At 42.8% G+C, this 12,877-nt stretch overlaps 1 protein-coding gene across 1 annotated transcript in view; it reads right to left on the bottom strand.

Moving 5' to 3' along the window:
• Window positions 1-774: 774 nt before the first annotated feature.
• Window positions 775-12,877, bottom strand: part of TEDC1 (tubulin epsilon and delta complex 1) — a 67,794-nt gene continuing 55,691 nt past the window's right edge. The window contains exon 8 of the mRNA XM_048312928.1: window positions 775-2,022. Coding sequence (XP_048168885.1) covers window positions 1,663-2,022 — 360 coding nt within the window. The 3' untranslated portion in view covers window positions 775-1,662. The remainder of the gene's footprint in view (window positions 2,023-12,877) is intronic.

Genomic DNA, 12,877 nt, shown 5'->3' with positions numbered 1-12,877 from the left:
TCCCAGGAAATGAGTCATCCCCTGAGTGACTCCTGTCAGTTTAAGTGCACAGCAGGACAATGCATCCTGGCATCCAATATTGAGCCAGCCCTGATAAGCCACAGCGAGGCAAGAGCTAGACCCGCACTTGAATCCGAGGGCTCTTGCCATACTCAAGAATATTTGCCCACTCTTCTCTGCTGAGTATCCCAGGAGAAGAAAAGATCTTTTGAAGGAGATATTTTAAACCTAAATGTGATGCAGTATGAAAATTTCCTTGTATAAAAACTAAAAGAGGATATAAAATGCTCAAAGAGAGAGAGACTGGTGCTGCCACTCTTGTTAGTTCTGGGATATTCTGCTTTGCTCCCATTCATGAATAATTTTCTGTGAAACCTGTGTCTGAATGAGTCCTCTTGTACATTAAACATCAGCAGTCCTGGAGCCAACACCTGCCCAGAGTTGTACCAGCCTAAAGCAGGTACCCTGCACCTACAGAGACAGTTTGGAAAGCAGAGGGGTGTGGTTAAAAAGCAGTGTGCTTTTTAAGGCCATGGAGATTCTTCCAGAAGAAGCAGTCTTGGGCCACCTGCCCCAGACATGGATCTTACCAGTCCCACTGGGTTCTTCTGCTCCAGGACCGTGTGTCACTCCCGTGCCAGCTGCCAGCAGGCAACACTGGTTGTGCCTGACAGCCTTGGACAACACACACAAACACCCTGCTCCCAGGGGCTGCTCTCCCAGATGGAGGAAATCCCACTGCTCACAGCAATTCACAAATGAAAAGCAGACTGGTTTCTTTAAATATTATTTATTCCTCAAAGTGTACAACTAGAATACAAAAATATTCCTCGGTGAAAGCAAACCAGGAAAGGATAGGAAATTAAGGCCAAAGGAAAAGCATTTCACTGTTCCAAGGGAAGAAGCCTTCAGAGACAGAGCTTGAAGACTCCTCAAGCTTGGAAGTTAAGGTCGTATTTCTGTATCACAGAAACTTCCTATAGCAGGTCCATAAGTCATCGACTTCATTGTGACTCATAACCTGATGGAATGGGTTTCTAGTTTGTTCTCTTTGAGAACCCAATTACTTCAAGTGCATCACACCAGTAAATGAAATCAGTGCAGTGCTTTATTTATTATTAGGCATTTGTTTTTCTTTATTGTGACTACATTACAGCTGCTACAAATACTCCAAGCAGCTGAATTAAAACAACACACTTTCTTGAATATTTCCAATCTCTCTAAGCCTTGGTATTTTTCATGTTCTCCAATACTTGGATTTTTCTGACTAATGAACTCTTCCAATTGCTGGAAAATGTTGAATGCAATTAGTACTTCAATGCACAGCCTCAATGTACGCCGTGCCTAGCAGCTGGGCACTGTAAAAGAGTCCAGTGCTTGGCAGAAGAACTAGAAATCCAGAAGATAAAAGGGAGATTTATGCACACTCCCACCAAGGCCAAATGCAGAATTTAATTGGCAAGGTGAGCAACAAAGGGGCTCCAGAGAGAGCACTGAGGTTATGGCCCCAGTACAACTCACAAAGCAGTAACGAGTTACGATTCCCAGGCTAAAGAATTACAAATTACATTTTGTTCCTCAGCTCGCACTCCCCCATGCCAGCCTGCACAACGTGATCAAGCCACTCTATTCCTTTGCTCCTCTCAGTCCAGTTTTACCTCTTCAAGGGGAGATACAAATCACTCCCTCCAGCCCTTCTGCAATTTCATCCAGCCTCTGCCGGCACTCCTCCCGCAGCTGCTGCAGCTCTCTCTGCAGGCTGGCCTCCCTCATCTGCAGTTCTCTGATCACCTCTGTAGCACTGACAGCTGAAACAGGCTCCTTGGATACCTGAGACTGACCAAAGCCCATTTTGCTGGCAGGATGTTTGTTTCTCAGCACCAGCCTGCACGAACCATGCATTTTATTTTTCTTTGGAGCATGAATGAATGCAAGACCTCTCAGCTTCACTTCAGCGCTTTCCTGTATCTTTCTAGTGGCGGCAGAGAACCCTTCCTTCTGTAGTTCTTCTCTTGCTGCCACCTGTAGAGGGAAGAAAAAGAACAGGAAGGGAAGAGTAGGGTACATTTCTGTGAAAAAAATCCTCCCGCCAGGAAACAACACAAAACATCATGCTCAGACTAGGACGTACCAGAAAGAAGAGCCAACTGTTAGTGTAAACTAAAGTGTGTGGCAGTGAAAACTGAATTAAGCTAACATGTGCTTTCAGTCAGGCAGCAGCCTCAGTAACCAGAAAGCTGCCTGTAGTCATTTGTTTGCCAGTCCAGCAGCCCCTCCAGTGACGACTTACTCACAAGGCCTCTGCATGCATCCTTTTTACTGGGGAGTGGGTGGTTTGGCTTCAGAGCAAAACACACGCAGCAAAAAGGGACACCCAGCAGAGTGACCTTCATCCCTGTCGTGCTTTAAGCCACCAAGCTGTCATAACAGATTAATTGCCTCGTGAATAACAGCATTATTTCAGTTTGTAAATGCTTTCTGCACTTGGCAATGCTGAAAAGTAGGGGTGACAATCGTAAGCTAGCCATTCCTTAACTCTCAATTCTCATTATGGGGTAACAATTAGGAAAAGGAAAATAATGGAGCAGAGACAAAGAGGCAGAGGCCAAGACCAAAATGAGTACCAGGCAGCACACTTTCACTGAAGACAGGCCCCAATTAAATAAAGCTTTTTTCATGACAGCATCACACTCTGGATGATAAAAGCAATTGTATATACTGGGATTTTTCCAAAGCATTTGATTTAATGTTCTCTAACAATATGATTTGAAGAACTTGCAAGATGGTAATTGCCCTGCCAATTTTACTAGTGGATTAAATATGAATTCAGTGACTCATCTCAAAATGCACTTGTCAGTGGGGAAACATCTGTAAAAGAGGCACCCTGCTAAGGCCTTCAGGGAAATGGCTCTTGGCCCAATGGGATTTCCCATTTCTGCTATGGCAAAAAGCTGCCAACTCAACTCAGTCAAAAAGCAGCAAAGTTTCTCAAAAGCGATGCTGCCTCTGCAACCTGCACAGATCCCAAAGCTCTCCTGAGACTTGTGTGCAGTTCTGGACTTCACGCCTCAAAAAACCACAGGGAAACAGAGAGTAGGATTCACAGCAGGTCACCCAACGACCCACAGGCCAGAAAACTAACCTTGGAAAATGAAACTTAGAGAGTTCAGAATATTCCATTCATGAAGACAGATACGTAATTTGTTTTAGTTCCTAAAAGAAACTGGAAAAGAACGTGGTAAAGATGAGACTTTGCTGACAAAGCCATAAGAAGATCAAATGGATGAAAATTCCAGTTAAGATATTCAGCCTCAGAGTAAGACATTGTTTCCTACTGTGAGGATAATGAACCATGAAATACTTCACTGCAGCTCCAGGGATGAATCCTTTGGCCAAAGCTCAGCTCAGGTCAAGCTCAGAGCTAATGATAACCCTTCCAGCCTTGAAACTGCTCTGCAACCCCTCCCTTTCCTGCCTGTGGGTGAAGCTGAACAACTCCTTGGGGTTTTAAATCTGCAGATCTGCATTAAGATATCAGTACCTTACAGATCAGGGCTTTGACAAGTTCCCTGTAAAGTCAGGGATATTCTGGCAGCTCTCTGAAGCACCAGAGATCAGGCAGAGCTCAAAGCAGCACCAGCTGCAAGGATAAGAGTCCTAAGGTAGCAAAGCACCTGCAGCATTTCCCACTGTCAAGCTACAGCTGTTCAGGATCAGACCAGCTGCTGTCTGTGAGAAAAAAAGGATTTTTCTTCCCCAGATCAGTGGGGAAGGTTTTATTACTGAAAAAAGTTCAGAAGGTTATGACATACAGAGGATCAGTCTTCATTCTCTTACAGTGGAACACTGCAGGTGCGATGGCTGCAGTCACAGTTAAATTTCCCCACTGACACCAACTTCATCAGGGCTTCACTCACTCATCCCACATCTTCCTTCAGAATATCTTCATGAGTTTTGCAGCCAAGTAATTAATCCTCTCCATAGTCTTCTGATGAGTTATTCTCACCCCTCAGCCTCCGCTTAAAGAAGATTAAGAAAATCAATCACATCAGAAAAGGAGTAAATTCCTCTGAATTTTTACCAACACATTAAAGGCTTTATCGATGCAGAACCATCTGCTAAAGGAGACCTCTGTTGATTAAGGCATTTGAACAGAGAATTGAAGCCGAGAGAAGTCTGTCTTTGTCCTTGTCCAGGAACCAGGGGTCCCTCTTTATCATAATCCCCGAGGAAGCCCAGGGACATCTCTTGCTGTTGGCTGTAAGAATAACTGAGGTGCAATTCTCTAACACCACTTTAGAAGGAACAAAACTGAAAAAATAAATTCAATGTTATCTGGTCTTCCCACAGCCAATGAATAAATGGAAAATGATGTTTGCACAAAGTAGATTTAACAGTGGAATCCAGGATGGGAAAAATTTCCCGTTAGTTACAAACAACAACATCACTCAGCAAACAGAGCTCACAAAACGTTATTTATTTTTCACATTAAACTCAAGCAGAAGCATAGTAGGGCTGTAAAAAAGCATTCCTAATGAAACATAGGTTTTCATATCTCCACCAGTCAAAACTGGAGAATTTTATTATCCATTAAACAAGGCACATGATGGAGGAGCAGCATGCTCCTCTCAGCACTAAGTGCGTTGAGTTCTAACCCATAGCAGGGTCAGGAATTACTATAGGGAAGCAGGAGCAGTTGTAAGGACAAGGACAACAGCCTTACAGGAAGGAAAACAGAAGTGTAACAGAACCTACATCCAAGTATCAGAAGGGTGTTGCACATGCTATCTTCTATAAAGAGGACCAGCATTTCCTGGGATAACATTAGATAAACTGGAGAGGGGAAATTTTTTTAAATTATCCATATTAAATAAGATAACAAGTTCAGCAAAGCACTATTTATTTCCTATCAGCACACTCTGGAATTGGAAAGCTAACTCCAATTCTGTTCTTCTTGGAAGGCTCTGCAAACATATGTATGGCCACAAATACTCTTGTTGCAGTTTATAGATTTCAATTGCTAAAAATCTCTGAGGGTTACTTTCAAGCAATATCCTCTACTCTTCACATCCTGAATGCTTCTGAAAATACTCAATAATCTCCCCCTGTATGGTTAATTGATGCACCTTAACAGCTTGCTGTCTCCCATTAGTCAGCACACAACGATTATTCTACTCTGCAAAACAATCTCAATAGACCACTTTGTATTAAACAAACATATTGTAAAAGATTAGGAGCCTCAGCATTTTGTGCCTGCCCATTTCTATCCCACAGCTCTGCCTTTCAGTCTCAATCTACCAGCTGGAATTTGAATTCCCAATTAGGTGCGTAGTGCTGTCTGAAAACTGCTGCACATCCTCTCCAAATAAATACAACAACATGATAATCATCTCTTCCACTTGTACAGAACCATCCTCATCCCAAAGGAACCCAGTGCACTTTGAGAAAATCCACTCCAAACACAGAGGGAATCAGCATCTTCAAACTGACACATCCCCTGCTCTGCAGCAGGTTGGGTTCTCCCTTCCAGCTCTTCATCTCACCACGTCACCGACTGCTCTTTGGGACAGGACAGGGGCCAAACTGCCCTGAGCACTCCCAAATGCTCTCCTTTAGATAACATCAGTCTTCAAAAGGTATTAGGAACTGAAAGCTAACAGGAAAACTGTAATGACTTTCATGTTCTAACAAGAAGCCAACAAATAAGTGGAGTTGCAGGGAGCAGTACTGCATCTTAGGTCAGACTGAAAAGGGACTTAAAGTGACAGCCAGCCTGTGCTGTCCTCCCCAAACCTGGCACAGTGCAAAGGGCTGCAGTGTGCACAGGCACAGATACTGCCAGCATACCCACAAGCAGGAATGTACAAAGGAATAAGCACTACAATAAAACAGATCTCTTCAACACTGGCTGGAGGGTGGGCAGAGAGAAGTGGCCTCTAGTCCCCAGCATGGTGGAACCAAGCCTGGCAGGACATCCATCAAGCATGGAAGGGATTTGCCATCTCCCTGGGACATCCCTGGGATACTGCGTTTACAAAACCATTCAGGCTGGCATCTGACTGAGGAAAACGCCCAAGTCAAAACAGAAAAGGATGGGCCCAGTACAGAGCTGGACAGGGGAACATCCAAAGGGGAAGCACATCCAAAATCCAGGCTGAGCAGGCAGCTTGGTTAATCCACCATGGTGGATTAACTTTTGCACCAATGCACAGAAGAGGCTTCAAGCCTGCAAACACCATGATTAACTTCCCAGCACTTCTTCAGCCCAGCCTTCTCTGAAATGGCTTCTAACCAAAGACAGTTGTCTGAATGAAAAGGATAGCCAGTACTATCCCAGCTATTTTCAGTCCTGGGGATCCTCTGGCTTCGAATAAATTTCGTAACAACGAGTTCAGTGGGTAAATCATGGCATAGGTAACATGTTGCATATTTTGAGTAAGCTGCCTTCCAGTTTCATTGCATCTTCCACAGTTTTGAGGCCAGAACAGCGTTACCCAGATTCACCTCCCCTGGACGAGTGACAATTTGCCATGTGGACAGCCCCAGTCTTTCTGCTGCCCATCTTGTGAAGCTCTGCTTCCATCAACTGCTTAGATGCCCTACACACTGAGCTCACCTGATCCCTCCTCAAAAGGAGACCTTCCAGCCCCTCAGCTCCCTCACATTTGCCTGCACCTTTCTGGTAATGAGCTTTCCAGAGCTCTCCATTTCACTCCATAGGGCTTGGAATCATGCCAGAGAGGCTGATCTCTCTCACATTTTTAATAACTCACTAATAAAAAGTGCAGTAAAAATTACACACAAATTGGTTCTTTTTCTGCTAAAAAGCAAGCTGAACATGAACTTCTTCAGAGAGAATGTTACCAACACGCAAGACATCCCAAAGAGATGCTAAGAGATCTAGATAACCACATCCTGTTACTTAAATCATTTCCAGTAATGGCCTAGTGAAAGTGACAATCTTCCAAATGCTGGAAGTCAACGTTTCAGCTTTTTAGAACTTCACATGGCAACCTGAAAGCCTCAGAAAAGTGAATGAATGCTCTGCCTCTCAATTACATCCTTGAAGGAAGCCACTAACAAGAGATGGAGGTTTAAAAAGCAGCAGCAAGGAAAGGTCCAAACATCCACTTCCAGGAAGAGGAGGAGGACTCATAGGAGCATTTCCATTTTATGATTGTATTGTTGCCAGCTTCAAAGAAGGAATAGCAAACCAAACAGCTGGAGTTTCTTTTGAAGTGGATTATAAAGACCAGAATCATGTCATTACTTTTAAACCCCAATCTCTTCATATTATTCTAGGAGTTTTGCAGGAACAGCTAGGACAGCATTGTTCAGAAAAACACTCTGCAAAAGCCTAGAAATGGCACATTTTCTGTCTCCAGTCCTATCTGTCCACTCCTCCTCTCATATTTCTCTGATGAACAGGGAGAAGACCCCACATGCATACATGATGAAATACAAATAATCCTTGCCAAGCTGTATGGATACTACACACTGTGATGACTGCCTCTGCCAGAAAATACAATGAGCCTGGGAGCATCCTTTGTGCTCCTAGATGCAAGGAACAAACAGAAAAATCTCAGATCTTGTCTTTTGGGGTTGGGGAGTGAAAGGAAATTAGGAAATATAAACAGATACAATATCCAAGCCACCAAGTCATGCTCCTTTGCCATCAGGGCATAATAACCCAACACATTTGATAAACTCTGAAAACACCAAACAGCATTTGACTTGCAGAATTTTGTACTCCTAAAGGATGCTCATTTCCGAGTTTCATTTTAAACCTATCACGTCTCAGAAGGCCCCTGTGCCTGGGGAGTTGAAAGGATGAAGTGAAATACTACATGCTTGGCAATATAAGATTAATGAAGGGTGAGACTGCAGGAGTGGAAGAGACCCGCCAAACCAGTCGGTGCACTCACCACGCCCTGGCCCCAAACAGCTCCCCAGCACATCACAACATCTCAAGCATGGCTTCACCAGCCTGGAAGAGCTACCCAGAGCTCTCAGTCTCCATGTAAACTGAGCAGACTCTAATTCAACAGACAAGCATCAATTTTAGATAAAGATCTGTAAGTAAAAAATGAAAGCGGTATAAGCACAGAGATATTGCCATCTCCCCGAGGCTGCGGGGCGGAAATCCTGACAGCTGGGCACTAGAAACCAGGAATAGCAAATTAACACTGATTTACGAGCTTTCTGTTTCCAGAGTGGAATCCAAATCAGTCCAGGGGCTGAGCCTTACAAGCACTTGTCTTTAATCAGTACAAACACTTTATAAAGGATCATTATTTATACCTTGTATTGCCTTAGTGTTTTTTCCCCTACCACCCCCTAAGAAATGCCTTGCAGAGCTGCAATCCCAGCTGACAGTCTATCTGGGATTCAGAGAACAGGATACAGAAAACAGGATAAACAAGGATTTGCAGACTACTTTTAGAAAGTCCTCCTTGACAGCACTAAAAAACCAGCAGCAAGTAAAAAAGAAAAGAGCAAAAGGAAATAATAAGCAAGAGTACCAATAACATAGTGGAGGGAAGAGCAGAGTTCACTCTAAGCACAGCAGCAATATCTGTAAGTATTAAATAAAAGTAGAATACAATCAAAATAGTCACAGGGATCCCACAATTCCCACCCACAACCCCTTTGTGTTCCTATACAAGGATTTCCTCACTGTACAACACGCATTCTGCACCTTGCTGCACATGGAGCAGCACTGAAAAGCAGCACCCAAGAAGATGCCCAAGCAGAGTTTGCCTCAAACATCATCAGGGATTGCAGGAACTGAACATGCCAGCACTGCTTCTCCTTGTACAGAACAGAAATCAGTAACTTAAGGGGTCTGTGTGACCCCCAAAGACATAAAACCAAAGCTTTTTTCACACATAAATAGGGTGAGGGCTTTAGCCTTCTTTAACAAGAAAGAATAATTTGGCTGGGGCACCAGTTTCTTTTAACAAAAATGTTTGCCTTTTTTTTTTTTTTTTTTTTTTTTTTGGAACAATGATAGTTAAGGTTAAATGCTTTCCTTCCTTAGCTGTAGACAGTGACCCATTCAGCCTCAGAGGAGCAGAGAAAGGCACTATTTCAAGGGATGCTGTGAATGCATAATTGACAGAAAATCAAGTCCTGCAGCTCCTACTGCTGGGAAAAATTATAGAGCAGGGGGGACAGGACCCTGCAGGCCCTATGAAGTTCAAACATTTGCTGAGAAGGAAAATCAGGCCTCCAACCTTCAGAAAATAATCTGCTGCTTATGTACAAAAGTCCACAAGTTAAAGCAAAAGCAATATCTGAAATCAGCTGTTCCGGAAACACCACAACACTGAGTAAGCAGGTGTTTTACTACAAAAAATACCTTACCCTAATTTCAAATTCTTGTCTTATAGCAACTTGCCCAAATGTAATTTCAAGCCTCTAAGAAAGTTACAGTTAGTACTGCAGCTCTATAAACCTTGTCTCATTGAACCAAGCTTCTCTGCTGTCAGCTTTCAAGGGTTTTAATTTTCTGCTGCAATTTCTACACACTCAAGACTAACCAGTTTCAAAAAGCTAGAAACCATCACTTTCTATTTTAATAGCTGAAGACTTCCCACACTGTCCTGCCTAAATAAGGTTTCTTTCTTCTCGTGAGATCCTTGATTGTACACAAAGAGACTTGAAATAGCCCATTTAATGCCAATGCTCATGCATTTGTGGATTAAAGTCATAATAAACTGTTTGAATAGTCTATCTATCACAAAGCACAGGCTACAGTCTCTCACCTGGTAATTTCTGCAATGTTCTGCTACATTTTGGTAAACTACGGGGTCTCTTCTAGAAACATAGTGTTGGGTTTCTAAACACAGACTCCAGCAGATCAAAATACTACCCTATCACTGCACTACCTCAGCAGTGAAATCCAATTATGATTAAAAACACGCCTTTCTCAGCAAGTTCCACCTCAGCCACTGGGTCTGCTTATACCATCTTTCATCTAAAGTCTAATACCCTCAAAATTCCACTTCTGCCTAGGAATTTGCAGAACACAGTCCAGCTATGAACTTTGCCTTGGTAATTACACTTTTCTCACTTCTCAAAAAGCCAGACCAAATGAATTCCTTTATTACCCTTCCTTTAATCCTTTCTAACCTTTCAACCATTTCCCACCTGTGATGGTGGTGTAAGTGGTGCCAACACATTTCATTAAACTCTGAATTGTGATCTGTATCTTACCTGCCATTCAATGGCCAGTGGCAGATCGCAACACTTAGCTGCCAATAACCCAGCAACTCTTCCATGACCCATTACCCACTATTTCCTAAGGCCATGAAATGGAAAGGTTTCCATATAACCAAAATCAAACTGGCTTGAGGTACAGGAATTGGTACTTCTTACTAAACCCACCCCCCAGCAACAGGAAGAAACTTAAATAATGTCTTTTGGCTTAACAATAATTACAGCAGCTAAAGCAAAATTGCACCTTAATAAAACCACTAATTTTTAATATTCGTTATTAGTTCAGCATGAGAAAAAAATCTCAGGCCTTTGGAACTGGTGGTGAATAAATGAAAGGGGTGATCCCAAAGTAATATCAGTGGGGACATTATTTGTCCCATAAACTATGAAGATATTTTAGAAGGGCTGTAAAGCTAAGCTATAGCAACTGACAGAAGATGTAATTATACAAGCAGCTGCACTCCAAATTTTGTCGGGATCTGCAATTTCCTGCAATTAGGGAGGAATGTATGCATCTCCAATCTTATGCATTTTAAAGCAAGACATTCACCATCAGAATGCTCCTGGTGCACCTACTGTCATTCCAACACAAACTGACAGGGAAGCCATGGAGAAGCTGGTTACCTATCTTATCTAGGAATAGATGTTATAACTACAAATACAGTTCTAATGCCCAGAACGCACACAGCTGCATCTGAGGAGAAGAGCTGCCACAGCCTGGCAGGGCACTGCTGCTCCCTGCTTCAATTAAACATCAGATACTGCAAAGCACTTCCTAAGCCTTCAGATCAGCATCCACACTGTTCTCTCCAATGGAAAGATGGTGAGGAAGCACAGTAATGAAAAGTTAGATGCTAATTAAAGCATTTGACTCAGATAATTTAATAACGAGGAGTGACCTGATCTTGTCAGAACAGATAACAGATTTTCTTAGGGTTTGCTTGGTTTGTTTTGGGAGCTTTTTACTTTGGTTTTTCTTTAAGATAATCCAATGGGTCTGTACTTAAGACTCATGTCTCTAAATTCATTGATGGGAGTCAGAAAAGTCAATTTAGCTTAAGATAAAGGAAAAGGATACAGGATGAAGAAAAGAGGAGAGAACAACATTAATATTTTTCAGAGTCTTTACCAGAAAAATACAAATATCCCTCCAAATATCAGTACGAAAGCACACAACTGATAAAAGCATTGCCTGTGTGCTGAGCCTACAAATAACTACGACAGGGGCAAAGCCAAGGGGAAATGAATCTTGTTAGGCCTGAGAGCAGCTGAACTCTGTGAGAGCTGCACAGTGAGCCCATGTGACAGAGCTGCTCAGGGTCAGGGCTGCACCCAGCTCTCCTCCTGCCATGGAGCTTCACTCCCTGAAGAGATGCATCGAGGCAGCTCCTCCAAGGACAGCCCTTGGGACAGATCCCTAAAGGACATACCTGAGGCAAGCAGCTCAGAACTCAGGCAGCTATGCTGAAAGCCTCATGAGATCCATCCCTCTTCCACAGAGCTATAAAAAAGTATCCTTGCTCAGGGGACACCTTAGCACTCTCTAAAACTCCCCAAGAAGAGGTTGTAGCTGGGTGGGGATCAGCCTCTTCTCCCAGGTAACAAGCGATAGAACAAGAGGAAACAGCCTCAAGCCTGGGGGCGTCTGTGTTGGATATCAGGAAAAATTTCTTCACAGAAAGGGTTGTCAAACACTGGAACAGGCTGCCCAGGAAAGTGGCTGAGTCACCATCCCCAAAGAATTTAAAAGACATGTAGATGTGGCATTAAGTGACATAGTTTAGTGGTAGATTTGGCAGTGCTGGATTTGACTCCGTGATCTTAGCAGGTTTTTTCAATCTAAATGAGTCTATGATTCCAAGATTCTGTTCCATAATATTTTCTGTACTCTCTGATTTTTTGGCATATGAAATTCGCTTCCCAGTGGTTAACTTCTGAGAAGAACAACTGAACTCAAAGAAAAAAACAAATAGGAGTCAAAAATGTAATTATACTACTGCAGCAACTCTGCAGATCCAGACAAGGACAGATCTTAAAATAATAAATGGTCTTCAAAGAAATTTCTGCACCACCTCTGCTCACCTGAAGAGGATGCCAGCACAAAAAGAGCAGACATGAAACTTCAGCAAGAGCATCCAAGCTGACCAGAATCCCTGTGCTCTGGAGCCAGGAGCTCACCTGAACCTCTTCAGCTCCTTCCCAAGAAGATATGCAAGCCTGCCCCTTGGGACAGTCTCTACTCTGAGGAAGTGGGACAGCTCCTAGCAGGATCATCAAACCTGCAGACTCTTTACCAGCAACTACACTGAGACACAACCCAGACTTGTGAAATTCTGAATGCACACCACAGGAAGTAAGAGGGAAAAAACCCCCTATTTTCTTCTCCAAATTAGAAATCTTGAGCATTTACAGTAATTTAAAAAGTTCCATTCTACCATTCCAGCCTTTCATAACTCATTTCTTTCTAACTATAGTTTTATCTCTAGACTTTCCCAAATCTTTGAATTCAATTAGAAGATCACAGAAATTAAAGTAGGAATAGGCACATACTGAAAATATATGATATGAAAACCAGAATATGCCAGTATAAGTAATTTAGACACTTGCAAAAAGGCTGCAATGCTACTCTGAAAAAGACCCTGACAACTACAAATTA

This window comes from Corvus hawaiiensis, chromosome 9 (genome assembly GCF_020740725.1).
Source record: "Corvus hawaiiensis isolate bCorHaw1 chromosome 9, bCorHaw1.pri.cur, whole genome shotgun sequence".
Lineage (NCBI taxonomy): Eukaryota > Metazoa > Chordata > Aves > Passeriformes > Corvidae > Corvus > Corvus hawaiiensis.
Note: the sequence above shows the minus strand (reverse complement) of the source record. Positions and strands in the feature narration are given on the sequence as shown.